General features: G+C 37.0%; 2 protein-coding genes across 3 annotated transcripts; both read right to left on the bottom strand.

Moving 5' to 3' along the window:
* Positions 1 to 46: 46 nt before the first annotated feature.
* On the bottom strand, positions 47 to 12,042 carry LOC117209765 (cilia- and flagella-associated protein 61-like). The gene is given in 21 exon segments (XM_033452120.1): positions 47 to 1,740; positions 2,029 to 2,094; positions 2,164 to 2,280; positions 2,363 to 2,440; positions 2,510 to 2,890; positions 3,023 to 3,050; positions 3,082 to 3,442; positions 3,558 to 3,690; positions 3,861 to 4,129; positions 4,194 to 4,306; positions 4,373 to 4,602; positions 4,784 to 4,991; positions 5,059 to 5,303; positions 6,046 to 6,262; positions 6,345 to 6,598; positions 6,943 to 7,587; positions 7,893 to 8,310; positions 8,740 to 8,869; positions 8,935 to 9,095; positions 9,229 to 9,363; positions 9,431 to 12,042. Coding segments are annotated over 21 exon segments (4,557 nt in total). The 5' UTR covers positions 9,610 to 12,042; the 3' UTR covers positions 47 to 1,551.
* Positions 12,043 to 13,431: 1,389 nt separating this feature from the next.
* On the bottom strand, positions 13,432 to 18,364 carry LOC117209846 (protein TRC8 homolog). Of its 2 annotated transcripts, none has more exons than XM_033452280.1 (5): positions 17,314 to 18,364; positions 16,965 to 17,191; positions 16,481 to 16,874; positions 15,569 to 15,936; positions 13,432 to 15,292 (listed from the first exon to the last, which is right to left on the bottom strand). In XM_033452280.1, exons 3-5 carry the CDS (start codon positions 16,758 to 16,760, stop codon positions 13,958 to 13,960), a joined length of 1,983 nt encoding a protein of 660 aa, XP_033308171.1. In that variant the 5' UTR covers positions 16,761 to 16,874; positions 16,965 to 17,191; positions 17,314 to 18,364; the 3' UTR covers positions 13,432 to 13,957. The 2 variants fall into 2 exon arrangements, with proteins under 2 accessions (XP_033308171.1, XP_033308172.1); XM_033452281.1 differs by having other exon boundaries at positions 16,965 to 17,025.
* Between the last annotated feature and the right edge of the window lie 495 nt (positions 18,365 to 18,859).

The following is an 18,859-nucleotide window of genomic DNA, read 5'->3' as shown; positions in this document are numbered from 1 at the left end:
CCTTGCCAAAATATTTAATTATACGATTCTGCTTCCGGTTCTGGTTCTGAATCACTGGTCCATTAAGCTGTAAAGCATTTGGCCGCTTGTTCGCGCCATGTAATTGATAAAACATCTCGTTATTCTATATTTAAATCGCCATTTTGCCACGGTAGCACAACAGCTCGAAATAGGTAGAGAATCATTTTCCATGTCACACTTTGATTTTTATATACGTTGCTTGAATGTGTACATTTTTCTAATGACTGTTTCAGGTTTCTATTTTCCAACTATGAAGAACATAAACCCGCCAAGAAAAGAAATTCCTCGTAAATCGACAAAAGTTTTTGCAGCTTCGATATAAAGACAGTAAATATACAACTAACTTATCAACCTCTTTTATGACATTTACTGTACAAAAGCTAAAATTTCATTTTTATATTAGCAATGCAAAAAATCTGTAGAATAAAGAGATATTTATTTTCTAAATCATTTGTTCGTAACTTATTCAGTGAAGTTTCGTGCTCGTTCGATTTCAAATGCCGAATCATTATTTCGTAATGCTCTACATAATACAATTTTATTTGACGGATTCCAAATATTTCAACGTACCTATCTTGAAAAATGAAGAGATTCTTGGCAGAACATTTTAATTAAGGATGATAGTATTGGATTCCTGCGTAATTCTGTTTGTTCGATTGACGCAATAAAACTGTTTATACTAGCAACTCGCTAATTGTTTCGAACAGTGTACCTAGATACACAGAATGTATCACTATCGTTTGTCACGTGTAAGTGTTACAGGTCGAACACTGCTAAAGTCAGGCCTCAAACGTACTTTCTCTTTTAGATTAGGCGATCCTGTTCTCCAAAGAGAGTAAGTCGAGGATCCGCGATCCGCACAGGCTGATAAGCAACCGGAGAGACAATTTCGCGTTTAAAAGGCGTGCCGTGACATTTCTGTAACGCGTATTTGTCGTTTCATGGTGCGTAGGTGGCGAGTAAATGCCTTGAGCTGTATGTTTATGGAGCAGCTCTTTGGAATGTTAAACTTGACCCACAGATTGGATAGCATGCCAAGTAAACAGGCACGGACGAAGCAATCGAGGACAGTTTCCGATTGAAAAGGCGATCTTAAAATCAGAAGCGTCTATTCATCGATCTGTAACGTGTTTGTGGTTTTGGCGGGCGTCACGCGTGATTCGAAAACGCGTTTTACGTGTCGAAGAAAAAGGCTGCTGTTCGTTCGAGAAAGCGTGAAATGGAAATTAGCTGTGATAGGATCACCCATTTACGGTGATACATGAAAGTATCTGAACGTTTGCCGTAGAATATTTTTATAAACGTAGTAAAACTTTGTTTATAATGAATTCTTTTCCGTCGAACGAAATTTTAATCAACGAATCGAATCCGCTTATAGTCGTCCATCTTATTTCAAACTTTACCAATACGATCACGACAGTCGTGTCATTACATAGTACTAATAAAATGTTTGAATGTTTTGTGCAATGCAGATAATATATTTATAGAAGGTTTCTATATCTGTTCAAATATCTTTACGAGTCTCTTTAGTTACAAATCAGTGTACAGTGGACTGTTTTCAATGTCCGCGTATAATTCACGGAATTTTCCAGGAGTGCAGTAAACAGGCAAGTCTTCTTCGGAAAACTGTAGCAGATCTAGCAAATTTTCCTCTATTTCCTGCTGATACACCGAGCCAGCGAATCTCGATTGGATGGTCTGACGATCGTCGTCTTGTATCTAAGAAGATTACGCGACATTTGACACGATCCGAAACGAAAAATCAAACTTTTTATCTCATAAATAGACTGCGTATCCTTCTGTCATTATGCGAAAAAAGGTATTAGAGGGGCGTGGTGAAAAGAAATGATTAATCTAAATGATACTTTCACTTTAACTTTCAATTTGCTGGAACTTATATAGTATGAAAGATAAGGAAAGACATGACCTTCTACGTCGATATACAAATTATACAAAAATACTGATTTGCATAAAAATCCGCAGGCTGCTTATAAATTCTTGACTCACCGCATTCCAGTTGGATTGTACTAGTGCACGCACGCAATCGTCAACTAATGATTGTCCAGGAATTGCCTATCGCGAGAAAAATTTATTCGTCGTTCGTTTCTCGAATGGATTATTTTCAATGTTCGTTTCTCTTACCGTTTTCGACAAGAGCGTAGCACGGTTCTCCACTCGAAGACACTCGAATCTATCGTAGAAGATCGCCATGGCCCATGGTTCCCGGAAGTACGCGTAAAAGTCCGAGATCAACGACTTCTATATCACGGTGACAGATATAATTATTTTCTAGATCTTTCATTCTCGGTTTTACGTCATAGAAAAGCGAAAAACGATTTACTTCGAAACGTGTTTTAAGCTCGTTCAGTAAGCTCTCGTGCTTTCCGTATAACGCGACCATATGACGCACTTCGAAATCCTAAAATATTGGCGGATTATTACGCATACTCTGAAATCATTAAAAAAGCAAAGTGATATATCTCTCTACCTTCTTGTTGAAACACGTTACTGTTTCTATCATGTCAAACCGATTCAGTTGTATGCGGAAGTAGCCAATTTCTGATGTACACGAGCCTGTTATCAGCACTTGACCCTAAATACGATCGCTTAAACGAATTTCCTCGCGGAACGTAGCGAAACCATAATGAAAACTCACGTAAACGTTGTAATGAATCGTAGGTTTGCGTAACATGGATTTTCCAGACTTGCCGACGTGAAGGTAGCGATAACCACCGGGTAAAGTACAGGCCACGATTTTCGGTGATCGAAACACGACTATCGGCTGATCTTCCTTGCTTTTCAACTGTACGACCGATGTCTCGCTGCCTCGATGTTCATTTTCGATGACCGATCGAAGAATCTTCGCTAGCTATCAGATATTAATGAACTTCGTGAAGCTAAAAGACTCGCAGATTTAAAAATTTCAATCATCTTGCGGAATTGAATTAATATTATTAGCAAAATTGTGCAAATCACAAGTTACAAGTTATCAGTGTTAAACCTTTACATCCGGAAGTAATTTGACGTTTCTATCCATCAATTTGGTTATTAAGAAATTACGAAGAAAAAGTTACAGTTACCTGCATATTTGTCTGTTTTGAAATATTAACTTTCATTAGAACTCGTAAGATCATAAAAAAAAAGTTTATAGCCAATAAACCGCAATATTTATGAATCGTGCAAGGACGTTTTGGTCTACTAACTTTCTCGCCGATCTCTATACTATTAAAGTATATATGTTGCCAGGCTTCGAGGTAGAATCTTCTACAATACTTAGTTATGCTACCAGCCGCAAAGATCGATGGATCGTTTGTCCTTAATTCCGTGTCTATGACCAGCTGGCCGTCGAACATGAGTCCAGACCTACAGATCGCTGAAAAGGATCGAACGCATTGGTGAATCATAGTTAGCGGTCGTGAACAGAATTATGAACTTCGTTGACGTAGAAATTTGGCAATCACCCAAAAATATCCTCATGTTGATGGTCTTCTCGCGAAAATTTAGAAAGGCGTCGCAGTCCAACGTTCTGGTTTTACCTCTCAGCCGGATAACGATCGCTTCTATCATTTTTCCTTGTGGCAAACTTTTTACGTGCCAATCGATCAATTCCCAACCCACGAGCACCTCGATATTATTCTTCGAAATCGACTTCATCACTTCTGCGTACACCTTCGATAGCCACATGTTTCTTTATATATTAAGCAATATGTTTTTCAAATTTCTATATAAAAGAACTAAGTTACATCGAGATTCTAAAAATGCTTGGTTTAAAAGATATTTTGATATTAATTAAAGATCAACATTCTTTTCGTAATAGAATAAGGCTGTTGGTATCAGTAAACGTATAAATATTGTATATCAGCAACAGAATAGTTGCTCAGTGTTGTACAGTGCAGTCGAAGAGTGTCGTTGGAACGATTAAAGAAAGACAAATCTAATTCGCGTGCTTTTTGTACTTCGCAATCGTCGAAGAAGATATTTTCGTAGGATGTACACTTTTGCAATGGCGGTTGGATCAGTGTGATCCAAGAACCCTTAACTCCAAATTCGAGCAATCCTTGAAGGGCGCAATAACAATCGATGTTGTGTCCATAAAAAATAATCTTCCCTAGAAAAATGTCGTGTATTAATGTTTGATTTCTTCTTTCGTAAAATCTGATCGAACGACTAACTTTCGCGTTCCAATTTATTCGTCAACTCTTCGATCTTCTCTAAACAGATAGCCGCTTCTGTATCGTCATTGAGCGTCAAACAGTTCCAAGGTGTTTCGTGCTGCAAAAATTCTCTAGGAGGGGGAAAAATAATTGTTGATATTCGTTCTAATTTCTAGAGCTTTATCTTCTTGGTTTACCCTTTTTTCTGCTCGTCCAATTCATCTTGAAATTGAGGACGCTGATACTGCATTCCACAGGTTAAGATGAGATAATCGTATGTAATGTTTCCTTGATTCATCACAGTTACGTATTTCTCTTTCCTGTTAGGCACAATACAATCGGCCACGGGAATATTTGTGTCATTATAGAAAACATTTGAAGAAATTTCATTAACACTGTAATGTAGATCGTGAATGTTTATGAAAGTTTATATTTTCATGAAGATAATTAGAAAAGTGGAATCTAGGTAGAAAACTTTTTTTGCTTATTAGATACTATAACGAGTGTTATACTCGACATTTTATATACGTTTGCGTATTATAATACGTTCATTCTGTACATATTTGCACCTTCCAATTTCCCATAAACGCATCTCTGCGATGTTTTTATTTCCTCTCTGTTTTTCCATACCTTTGAATCGACGTCACTGTTCCATATACAATACTAATTCGATAACGTGCCCCAATCAGCCGACGATACCTCGGACAATATCGGCCTTTGAAGGGTAGCAAATGCGCGCACGTTTCGTCTTCGTCCTCGAAAGGTAAGCCGTGTGGCGATATCAGAGTGATATTCGTGAATCGTATGAAGCTTTGTCTAAATTTAAAAAAACAGAGTTTGTCGTTCACCTTTAGAGTTCCTTCAGTTTTTAATTCAGTTTTACCCAAAAATAAGATGTTCTAAGAATGCAACGGCACAATCCGAGGCGCCCACCACAACCACCCTCGAATCGATGATCGGTTTTGGTATCAATGCGATCCTTGGTGACGTCATGAAAAGCGAAAAACGTTCAGTTCGTTTCATAGGCTCGTCAGTTTCCTCGAAACCATGATACTTGTATTCGATTCTTCGACGAGGCCTCACGGGAGCCATAGTGTTCAAGCATATCGTCAGAGGATGCGTACGAGTCTAAAATAGCAGTACGTCTCAGGATGAACTACAGGGTAAGTCAGGAAGGTGGTTACGCGTTGTATCTCATGTCGTGCTGACACTTTTTGATTTACAGGGAACATGTGAATTGGAAGCAGGTGAAACAGAATGGCCTGCAAGATCTCCAGATTGTGCATCGATTGTGCATCAATCTGTAGCCTTTTTAAGTATTTAAAGAACAAGGTCTAGCCTAGAAAGCCAGAAATTGCAAAGAAATATAATTCAGCAAGAATTTTATACTATTTTTATAACTATGTTCCATAGTATGATGATGAATTTTTCAGGCCGATGTCAGTTATGTAAGGATCAACACCGAGAGCAGTTTCAACCAATAAAATAAATGTGGCAAATACCTTCGTATATTTGCAATACTTAGGAAAGCAAATGATACTATTCTATTCCTGGTAAGTCAAATAATATCAACAAGCCACGAAACTAAACGCGTATCCTCTTTCCGACTCTGTATTTGTTGCCCACCCGAAAGTCTTAGAAAAGTTACTACATTTGCTCTAAAATTGGACGAGATCATGGCTGAATAACGTTGTAATAATTCATTTAACTTGACACTCTGTCGATACTGTTAAAATATGAAATTAATATTAAGAAATACATGCAATTTAAAATTCATGAGCTATAATAAAAGTTTGACCAAAATTTTATTAAAAGTAGGACGTGTCCTAAGACTTTCGAGGGGAAATGTAATTTTATCGTCGAATTTTACCAATGCACTTAACGCTGTTTCTGTAAGTCGATAATAAAGAACGATCATGCCACTAAAACGAGCGATCTCGCAGAAGAAGAAGGGCAGATGAATGGAGAAAACTGGCATCAGTATGAAATGTAGAATACGTCCATAAGCATCGCCAGGTATATTTTTCTCTGCGATGTAATCTTCTATGTGATAACGTCGTCTAATATACGTGACTTCTTTCTCGACACTAATGAAATTTATATCGTCGTTGATGTTCACCGAGATGTAAAAAATTTTCTAAAAAGCAGTCAACATCCTTCTAAGCTCACCAAAGTATTGCTACACCGACTATCCTGTCCTTCCATTGACAGACATAACACTGCATCTCTGACGGTTGTTTGTCCATCGCGATGTCAAAGTCTATTAAAACTTGTTCCGCTTTTGGAATATTCTGTAGAAGTTCTTGTATGTCGTCTCTATCGGAAAGCTTAGCTTCTCGAAGCTTTATGTGACCCAGAAGAGCAGTACGATGCATTACGTATAGCGTCATCGGATAATCCTTGTTGCACTTCAGTGGCACACGCTGGATCGTTTAAAAAAGCGTCAAGATATTGCTAATTTTTGTTAAGTTAATTCATTCGAGAATTGGCGTTGAGTCGCGAGATAAAATTTAACAATACGCTGAATTTTAGTAACTTTTGTATTAAAAACAGTTCATCATATGATAACTGTTATTTGGTTTTTATATTATTAGCAACAATAATATAGTTGTTCTATATCTTCTATTACATTTATTCATTGCTCCTATTAAATATAAATCCCATGACTTCTTTATATTTCTTTTGTCCGGATAACGTTAGGATAACTTCAAGAATAATTTCTTGAAATATGTTAGTCTCGAATGTGTCAATAAGAAGTGTAATATACCACGAAATGTTGGAGGAGAGGAAAATAAGGATGAGAGAAAGGCAGAAGGATCACGCAATAATCCAAGTCGGGAAAACACTCGAACGCGGCCTCCATGAAGTTCCTACTCCAGCGACGTTTTATTTCATCTTTCATCGCGAAAATTTCCAAAACGAATGCGTTAACATCGCCGTGATAAACAGGCTGCAAAGGGACATCGATCTTGTCAAATACTGGGTCTCCAAAAGATTCACCGAAGGTAACGATAGATCTTCCTTTGTTGCAAAAAAATGTCGCAATTGATTTTGTTCCTCTTAAATAAAAATCGAACAAGAAGTCGAAATTCGTTGGGAACTCACGTGGTATCGTAAATAATGAGTCTGTGAACGCGTTGGTTATCAATTTTGATCGATAATACGTGTCGAAGTAATCGGCTATCGATTGCAGATCACTGCCGAAGGTCATTATCGATGAATCGAATAGTTTTCTCGTAGGTGGTATCAGTTTCGCCGCTTCATCGTTGGAAGTTACAGAAATTCTAGAGTCTGTGTCCTCGAAGCTTTCCATGCTCTCTTCCGGTGAAAGTCCCTCGGAGAATCTAATGCGGTGTGAATATGTCTGACATAAATGCATCTGGTAGATAAATCTACTCAAGACAAATAGATTTCAAGTTCTCATTTAGAGATGTTGGAAAGTTGTATTTCTTTCCTATCGCGTTTCTAAATTTCAAAATAACGATTGCTATATGTATACGCTATTACGTTTACAAGCATACGCAAGCCAAGTGAAAGTAATTACGTTGAACTAAAGTACAAATTAATGAATTAATCGTTAGAATTAAAAGCAGTATTTACTGCCTTGGTATGCAATTAAACTATAAATTTTAATCAAGTGGCAATAATATATTTTCTAATTCAGACGACGCAACGTGTGCGTCGATATCAATGAGAAGGACTTCTCAAAAATTATTATTCTCCAGAATTAGTCGTCAGAAAGAATAAGTTACAAATTCGATATATCCCACAATGAAGTATAATAAAAAATACTAACTCTTCCGTTGATTCCTCGAGAGACTTTCTCCAAAATATAGAGAAGAACGTCTTGCTGGCAGGCTGCATGCTTTGTCGGAGAAATTTGTCGTTTTCATGGATCTTTCTAAGACCATTGTACGGTCGCAGTTCGAAATTCTGATTGAGCGTATCTACATCTACGTTGCTATTGAGAAACATTACGCCAGTAGCAAAACCATCGTCATCCTCGGAAACGATCAGTCGTCGACAGTTGTCAGGATTGCGAATCATCTCGCTGACGTAAAATTCTCCATAAAATTCTTTTACGAGGCTCGACTCCGCGTCGATGATCGCTACTATGTCGTCGTTATCCTCTTCTCTATTACGTGGGAAAGAAAATGTTTCTATTTAGTGCGCTATTACGATGAGTCAGAGGTTACAGTGCTCCTTGAACTCGTTCATTTCTAATTGTTTGTCTACATGCCATCGCGGAAATTCTATGTAAACAAACTGATCAATATACAGGGTGATCCTAAACTTGTGGTACATTCAGGAAGCAAGCGATTTGTTACGCGAAAGTAAGTCAAAAATATAAAATAAAATTTGTTCACGTGGCACTCCAATTTGAAAAATATTTTTCATTTTAATTGTAGTATTCGGGCTCCAATTGTAACCTGAATTTAAGACCGTGTATTTTCAACCTACTTTTGTACGAGGGATCAGCTCCTTCCTAACTATAGCACAATATCGGAATCACCATGTATAAATAGAAAAAACGATTCAGAAAGTCGCGTGAAACGCAACTCACACAGCACGTCGAATCTTGAGCCTGGGATTTTTTAGATGACGTTCGGTTATGTAGATTGACTGCACGGACGGCTTGTCGGCACAGTATTGCGGGATCCTGATCATCTGCTGTTCGAACACGTCTGCAGCAGCTGGAAAATTAAAACCACCGGTGGTTTTGAGCCGCGTCTACCGAAAGATCCATCTTTGGACTTACGTATAATAATCTGAGGAGGAACCACGAGAATCACGTGCTGCAAACACGACGTGATATCGAAGAGTCCTGTCAGTAGGTCTGCGAAGAAGTTGCCAGTATATCGTTTGTCCCAGACGAGGATATGTATAAACATCGCGTTTCCTTCTGTCACATCTTCGATCCTTTATCAAACGAATCGTAGATAAGAGGAGCATTTTACTTTCTCTTTTTAATATTCGCGTTAAACGAACAATGATCAGTGCTGCATTTAACGGGTTAATGAAATTTGTGTTCGACAGAAATAGTTTCCATTACTTATACAATCTGTACAACCAAGTCAGCCAATCATCTGGAGTCACCGACGGCACGTTCGGATAATTGCAAAGGCATATGCCTGAAACGATTTCACACTTTTCGTTACACTGCACCATCGATAGACAACTCGCCTCGCTGCAAACGAACGTTTCCTGTTATCATGCTGCGAAATTGTCAGACGATTGTCTAGTTAATTGAATACAAGATGCGTTCGAGGTCCACGTCTCCAAAAATTTCATACGTCTCCGGACGTATGAGTTGCTCGAGATTAGGCAGATCGGCGTGCTCCATTAGTCTGACACCGAAAATCTTTGTCGCTGCATCCAGACTTTTCCTTCCGCGGAAATATACCTCTGGATCGCCCAGCCATATACTCAACATTTTTCTTCTTTCATAACCGTGCTAGTCTCAGCGAAGCGAAATTTATCGCTGGACTTTCGATACCCGATCGAACTACAGAATACTATAGTAAATGTTGCGTGACTGATTTCAGGGTTGAAACGATCACTTGCACTTATATGAGTATGTACTAATCGCCGCTGGTGCAACTGCCAATAATTGAGGAAAAAACCGATCGACTGAAATCATTGGATGACAGATAATCGTGGGAAAAGTGAAACTCTCTCTCTATATGCGCCCATCGAGGCGACCGACTTTAATGCTCGCAAAAAAGGTAATAACGAAACTCCTCGAACGATTTAAACGGTGGGGCAAAGTAATTGCTTCGCGTTCTCTTCGCTGTTCCCTTCTTACTCCGTTTTCTTCTCGAGTATTAAGCTCCTTCCACAACAGCGTCAGCCTGTTTCAAAGCGGAAATAACGAAGCGGGAACGTAGCAGGCTACACCTTTAAAACTATCGAAGAAACTTAGGAAAAAGTATCGAAAGATTTGCGCGCTGTTAGTTGACAATTTCAACGATAGAATTTCTTTCTTCTTGCGGTTTGCCGCAAGACACATCGCGGAAGCTATTTACGTTGCACTTGGTGCTGGCACGTGCGCGCTCCACGATGCAATCGACAATAACAGACACGATCGTTACGGTATGCTGCATCGGTGCACTTTTTTTCGTTGGCCTTCGCCGCCGTTCCACCATATCAAAGTCTTCCCTTGCGTCTCTCGCTTTTTAGGCTTCAAAGTAATCGTATCGAATCGATTTATTTTGCTACCGGCTATTTATTTTTTCTTATCGCTTCGATGGAAAGCAATCGATTCAAGACTTTACCAAGGACTTGCTGCATTTACGAATACCTGGCTAACGACGTGGCGTCATGCAACTTCGTGTCACGATACGCAGCGCGAAAACGCGCACCTGGCTCCAATGTTTTGGCAGTAAAGCTGTTCCTCTTTTAAAGAACCTACTTTCGGCTCCGATGTCTATAATTCGTTCACAGATTCTCTGTATTCGAATTACGAGAATTCATCAAATATATCCTATATTCGACTGTTCTACCTCTACTGACTGCGAACGTTCATTCAAAGCAGTTAAGAGTAATTGCACCTAACTCGAACGGATGAAATTGTAGACGAAAAGCACGAGCGTATGTGCGCATAACGATCTGTTATCGTTACCAGAGGAAAAGGCTTCTTCCGCTGACTTGAACAACGTTGCTGACAGAAACCTCTTCTCCGTAAGTTTCTAATTAGCTCTTGGGAGATCCGCCGACTGATTACAGGCCGTGAGATCGTCCCGTTGCCGAAGAAGAGGCGGCTCGCAGTCGCCCCGTCGTGTACAGAGAACGAGCTTTTATTAATAACTGCAAGAAACGCGGAAGCACAAGCCAAGGATCGTGACTTTTTGTTCAACCAAACTGATATTATGTCTTTCACTTTCCTATCAGTCTCCAGTTCCTCTGATATATAACGAAGAAACTCTTAGAAAGATACTTCGACGCATAGCTAAATCATCGGAGACGATGTTTATTCTGTTTGAGAAGTAACGCGCAATATGGACCATTGAACGCGCAACGGTTCGTAACGGGTTACGTCAGACCAACCACCGTACGAATTTCCCACTTGCGAAACGCGACTCGTAGCTGCTTTACTTTTACTTCGCCAATGTTCCCACAATTCTTCGCGGTTAGCCAGCAAACTCTCGAAGCGAAGCAAATGTTGCATTTCTGCTGCGATAAAAATGGGATCGATGTTGTTTCGCTGGTGCGACAGGTACGAGGATGCTCCGTGTCATTGTCGTTAGAATATCTCGCGAATTTTCATTCGGAAGATTTTGGGAATGACGTGATTAGTCGTTCTCTAACGATACCTTGCACAAACGCAGCACATGTTGCGTCATTAGTCGGCTTATCTATACTCAGGTATCATAAGTTAATTAACGCGTTCGATAGACTATACTAGAAGGTATTGGGTCGATGCGAATTTCATTTGCGGAGTACGTTGAAAACTGCGCTGTACTCTGATTCTCTTTTTAACAAGTTTTATAGCGATGTGAAATAAATTTTTCACTGTACATGCTAGAAACGATATCTAAAAGAACTTTGGCTGATATTAGATGTGAAAGCAAAATAGGACAGCAGATAAACAGTTATTTAAACACTTCTATACGATTATATATTAGTTAAAATCCTTCAACATATCTTACTAAAAATTCCTTAAATAAATTTTCGAATAACGGATGGTTTAGTGGCGAATAGTCACTAAATTGCTCGCGCAATACTTCTCGCCACAACATGTTGAAAAAAAGATATCACCAACGCTAAAGAAACGAATAATGTAGAACACGCTACATGATCTCGATATGAAGCTTCATCAATTATATACACGCACCGGTATGAATTTGTAAGCTTAACGAGAAATTATTCTAACTTACCCGTTGCTCGTCTACTGTTGATTCGTTGTATCACTTCAGAACGTGCCAGGGAATGAGTAACACCCTCACTCAGCGACGGTGCGCACCAGACTGAGATCAAGTAGCGGACTTTCGGAGATCAAGCAACGGTCTGCAACTGCAACGTGAAAAAGTTGAGGAGAAGAGTGGGGAACATAGGTTGGGAAAGTAAGTAAATACTTGCCACTAACTCCAGTCGTAATCGAAAACAGGAAGTAAAGGAAAATTCTCTTCGATTTAACATCTTGCTTTCCTCTCCTGCCTTTATCTTACTTGTTTCATTTTTATCGTTCGTTTCTTCAAAATGTTCTTACATCTGATCGTCGATGTCATCGGTATCATCGCCATAAATTACAAAAGTTAGATATTCTGTATACGAAGTGTTTTGATGCTTGTTTCATCTGCGATTAAGTTAGGAGCTTATCCGGCACAATCATAGGAAATCTGAAATTGGCAGGATCGGTAGCTACATATGATAACGCGACCTTCGCCTAGTTACATCATTCGCATTAGAATCGCTCTAATTTTACGAACGCACGGAGAATACTTTACAAGGTGAACCGTCGCAAAGCGACGATATAAACGATATACACATCAACGGGGCATTGAAGGGACGATGACGCTTTAAAAATATAACATTTATTAGACATATTCTGATCTTACAAACAAAACTTCATATGATCATTATTAAATCGTATAGGAAGTAAATAATGCTTTGTTGCAATAAATTAAAAAACTTATAATTTCTTTCGCCGTTATCTTACTATCACAGAGGCTTGTGAATTTCAATCGAAACGACAGAGAAAATAATTAAAATGGAAAGAAAAAAAGACTCCCTGCTTCCTTCACCAAAGTGATTGTTCTTTTTCGGAAGAAGTAAAATGCGCGCGTTTAAAATAGAAAATCACATATTATATATAACTGTTACATGTAAATTTCATACCGAAACTAATTTCTCCGATTAATACGGTTCTACAAAGAATAGAGTTGTATTGTTTTCCTCTATCGACTTCGAAAAATGTTAAGAATCGTTAATCTCGTAATCCCATCATCTTGAAACCATAAGAAATAGGTTGAGTAGCGATTCTTGTACGTTTAACTTATATCTGGAATCTCGCGTACTTATATATATATGTATATATATATATCACTGTAGATATAGATACATATATATTTATTCTACGCACATATGTATATATCGACGTATTTGTCAATATATATCAACACATGTATACATACGTGTAAATATACATATGTGTGTATATATATATATGTATATCTACAAGGATTTTTCGATGATCGTGTTATCATCTCCCATTCGACAACAGAGCCGTGAAGTAAAGTATTTTGCATACTGAATAAAATACATGGTAATTCGGTTGGATCGTACCTAGGAACGTTTATTCTAATGGACAAGCGATACGAGCTTTTTAATTTGAATCAACGGAATCTGTCGATGGTCGTCGTAAAGTAGTAGAATCTTATAAAATGGAAGAGTAAGCAGAACAAGTGTACGGAAGCTTGAACATAGCTTATGCTAAAAAAAGTATAAAAGCAAGTTGCCTACGCGCGAATATTCGTCATTCTAAATTAGCAGGGTTTGGGACCGTAAGAAATATCTTTATAAGCTAAACGTAAACGATAACGAATCAGAGCTCGCAAAATAATATAGTTTAGAGCTCTTTTCGCGGTAAAATTTTTTATTATCTCCGACAAATTGTATCTTTGTCGAGAAACGTTTAAAGTACCTCGTACGAGAGTTTTGCAATTTGAGCGACTTTCAAGAAACGAAATTTTTTTAGGCAAGATTTTTCAGAGATCGATATCACGATTTTAAATTTGAGATTCATAACAGTTTATCAGCATACGTTAGAGCTATGCGTCTTTTCACCTGTCTTCATTTACTTCGAAGAAGTCTTCAGCGTTCGCTTCCGCCTCTTCATCACCAGCGATTACCTCGTTATCTTTATCGTTCTGCGAGTTCTCGATTTTGTACAATACATCGTGGCAAAGTGGACAGCGGTCCTGGACGTACAGCCACTTTCGTAAACAGACACTGTGGAAGTAGTGATTGCAGCGCGTGATCTTGGCACTTTGCATTTCCTGATAGCAAATAGCACACACATCATCTAACACTCGAAGTTGTTCCGCCTTTGCTTCCGGAAGGGAATTAATCTTATTAACAGCTGATCGACGCTTCATGAACACACTCCATCCGGCTTTCGCCTCACACCATATATTAAAGTAGGCATGAATGCATATCATGACGGCACGAATTGCTCCACCAGATTCAAACACCAAAATCCAAAAGCCGTTGAAGAATAGGACAATACCGAATGCGAATTCGATGGTGTTACCGAAAGATCGTATTATATATACGCAGTCGTCGAGTTGCTCCCAGAACACGCTACGGTAAGCATCGATCAGGAAGAGGGAATAGATCGCAAGTGAAACCAACACTTTTACTATTACTTCGATACTAAACACCGATACTGCCAGTAACCAAGTGCTTACGGTATAGTGCGACCAAAGGAATACCAGCAATGATACTGGAAACAGTATTAAAAATACACAAACTGCCAGAGCGCGGATGTGTCGATGAAGCGCTGGATTATGCGAGGCGCTGAGCGACATCAACAACGGATTGACGATGTTGTGCACGAAATGTAGAACCGCCGTAAACAATAAACAAAAATTACGGCACAGTCTGACCAAACGTTTCTCTCTGTCCAAACTCGTTAGTCCAGTTTGCAGGGCCAGCACGTAAAATAAAATCGCGGATACGGTACCGATACTCTTCTCCTCTTCGTCTTCTGTAAGTAGCACCCATTGAAAGAAACAACCGATGTAATCACAAATAAACGAAATTATGCTAGTCATTCCTAAGACTGCCGTCAAAGTCTCGCAGCCATTGACTAATAAACTTCTAAGCATTATGTAGTAGGTGAACGTCTCTTCGCCATAATGATTTCCAAGGATTTGAAACATTTGTCCTCCCACGCGTAACATCCAAAACATGCGTAGCACACACGGAATGTTCAATCGAATCCATTCGGTTTCAACGAGCGCGGACAGTCCATAGTTGCTTATGAAATTACGCGCATATTGATAACCCATATAAATTGTGTTCATCATGGTGACGCCGTTAAACCAAATGGTAAATTTACATACAGCTAATGGAAGAAGTGTTGCGAACACTGGTAGATGATGGAGCACTTGCGTCTGAAAGAATATGTACGTATATTCGATAACGTGCGTACAAATGTAAAAATGGAATATTTATGTTTTATGATACCTGAATATAAACTATGAGAAATATAATGTAACATATTATTACATAAATTGTAAGAAATTTATTGTTAATCAAAGTACTCTGTACATACGCATATGCAAAAAATCTATTTTCAAAATGTTAAAACATGCGATTGTTTTAAATCCAAGTACGTCAAAATACATTAACGATTTAAATTAAATCGAAATACATTAGATTCAACTTACCGGGAGCGGACAAATGCCCAAAATCGACGGTGCCATAAAACTCAGTACAAGAAATTTTTGCAGAGCTGGGTGTTTTGGTGCAAGATGAATATAACAAAAAATACTAGCTAATAAGCATTGTAATACATAATTCTGGATTATCAGGAAGCCTGGTCCTTCATTTAAAACGTATTTCAAGTTAAGATACAAAATATCATCAAGTATGCTAGTTGTTGATTCATGTGTGCTCACATATGTAATGATAGCTTTCATTGTACTAATATTTGACCAATAGGATATAAATATTGCTCCTACTGATATTAAATATAAGTATACAATGATAAGATGTTTTGTCCATAACATAAATATACATATTGCAGTAATATATCCTGAAAAGTAAATATTTGACAGTCAACCATTGATTTTTATTTTATTTTGATTCTAGTAAAAATGTAAATAATCATTAGTTCTGTTTGTATTGATTTATGAATACTTTATCAATTGTATAAAGTTTGCTCCTTTTTACAAATGCAATGACCCACAAGAATTAACCTTGCTACTTTGAATATCGATATGTCATTTTAACACTCCTAATAATCTACATTGCTTTAAGTTTATCTACCAAAAACACTACTTTTCAACTATATTCTGACTAATAGGAAACTGCAATCAATTTCTGACTAATAGGAAACTGCAATCAATTTCTGACTAATAAACAACTATAAAATCAGGAAATGTTACACAAATGAAATGCATAACATCGAAGAGAGTCTATAATCTATATAACATAGTAAGTCTAGTTTAACTAATTTTACAAATACTTTGCTTTCATCTTAAATACTTTACTTTGTTTTAACAAATACACATACAGAAAAATATATTAAAATTACTAATAATTAAATATAGAAATCATATGTAGTGTAAATATCTTACCTAAACAGCAGCATAGAAATTTTAGTGCAATTATTAAATGCATTTTGTAAGCGAAGTATTCAAAACCAAATGAATCTATAAACGAAACAGGTATTATCGAATCCATAATGCTGTCTGATACTTTTGCTATTTTAAAACCATTTTCACTACTATGTAGCACAATATTGTCGTTAGATAATCCAAGTCCAATTCTAAGTAGTTCATCTATGATAAATAAAGGTGGAACTCTAATTATAGCATCCACAAAGGTGTGCAACTTCTCTCGTATAGATGTATCCATTGTTTCTCAAGTTTTTGCTTTTGTAATACAGATTTCAAAGATGATATTTTGTTCTTAGGATGTGCAAAACCAATTTTCCCAATGCAATTCTATTTAATTTAGTTGGCTCAATACCTAAATTCAAAATGTCAAAATGTTAAAAATAAATTAATATGTTTTGGTGTGTTCAATAAGCAATTAACACTAAATTACACGTAAGCTTACCTCCAGAATTGTAAAGTTTGTAGTTATCATATTCTCGAAACACACTTGTCTTAGCGAATAACTGGAATAATTTTTGTCATCAAAAATCGACGAAGCCGAGATAGTTCAAGTATTGTGAATTATAATTTGCCAGTAATCAACGAAGGAAAATAACGAAGGAATGATTTAGATACCGAAGATGTAGCAGAAATTCAAACTTTTATAGAATCAATGTATCGAACTCGATCCTGTTTTAATATCATATAACGGAGGTTAAATAATAAAAAATTTGTCGGCTATTCTTTTTCCAAAATTGTTGGTTATAAAATGAAACTAAATCGTTTTGCAGATATTACAAATAGGATTTTACCATCGTGCGAGAATATCGTAACAGCAAGCAAACATACGCAAATTTTCGGTTTTCGAATTTCTGTCAAAGATGTTTTTCTTCCTACTCACTTCTACCCGTAATTCTTAATTTTTGCTGTTCACCCGCGTCGACAACAACCAAAATACGTAAATCTGACAGCGACGGGATTTAAGCTAAACTACGTTTTTAAAATACGCGTAATTTTCCTCAACATAAAACGCTGTCGCATATACTTTAAAGGTTACAGAGAAACATGCACAAAGAATTTGAACGATTTGATCAGATGGCGCTATATTGCTTTTTCTATATACGTATGTATATACTGTATGTATGTTTACGTTTAATGTGGTCTGAAAATACGTTATAAATTTATTATTATCGTGTGTCATTAAATATACGTATCGCGAATGTTTGGCTTCAGTAATTAAAGACACATCATCATACAGATATATGTTATACTGTCAACACCTTAAAATAATAAAAAGTATAATCATTGAAAGATTTATAAAATGAAGTCATAACATTTCTTAGAAAATTATAATCATTTCAAATTCATTATTGCGCGTAATATTATATTATTCCCAAGATAAGCTATGAAGTAAAGTAAACGATACGTGCAAGACTATAGCGTTCATTCAAAAGTTAATCTACCAAATCACGTGCTATATATCATCCCATAAATTGCGTCGCTCTTTGGCACTTACATGTCTATGCACAGCGCTATGTTATTGCTACTGCTTAGTCTTTCTGCTACTTCTTCAACTGTTAAACAAAATTTTGTTCCAAGTAGTTAGTACTCAATCGAATCTTGATTTATCGGAAAGATCAAAAACTTCATTTTGAAGTTTGGAAACCTAGATTAAAACATGTTCTCCATATACGACAAAAATATCGCTAACGGCATCTTTAACTGTATTACCCTTTTTAAATTCATACAGCATGCAATGCAAAAATAAATTTTATTAACATTCATTATCTTTGACTTCTTCAAAAATAGAAACAAGATACGGACGTTATAAAGTTCAATAAAAAACGACATGATTTAGGGAACTTGATGGAAACGACAGCGACTTAATATACAAGTTACATGCATTAGAAAAAAAAGTATATATATATATATATATATTTTTATAATTGTAGATTCAATATTGATAATTTTATTATGCAAATTCATAATTTTATTGTTAATAGTATCATGTACTCTTTATCATTCGCTCGCAAGAATAGAAGATACTAACTTTAATGATGCTTCAATGATAATGAAAGAAGGGGAGGAGCAGGAATGAAGAGATTAAAATCAAATTTCAATTGATTCTGGAAGCATACTGATCTCGGATGAAAATAATGGGAATACATTTCTAGCAACATCGAATATATTTCTCTCAGGCATTATATACTGTCTCACCATGTAAAACTCATCCTTCCTGAAAAAGAAAAAAGAAAAAAGAATACAATAAGAACATCGCGAGAAAATACTAGACTTAAAAGAAAGTTTAAAAATTTATACCATAACACTAAGATTAAAATTTTTAGTTTTGTATTTTTT

This window comes from Bombus bifarius, unplaced genomic scaffold (genome assembly GCF_011952205.1).
Source record: "Bombus bifarius isolate JDL3187 unplaced genomic scaffold, Bbif_JDL3187 scf7180000008194, whole genome shotgun sequence".
NCBI lineage: Eukaryota > Metazoa > Arthropoda > Insecta > Hymenoptera > Apidae > Bombus > Bombus bifarius.
This window is presented reverse-complemented; position numbering and strand designations above follow the sequence as displayed.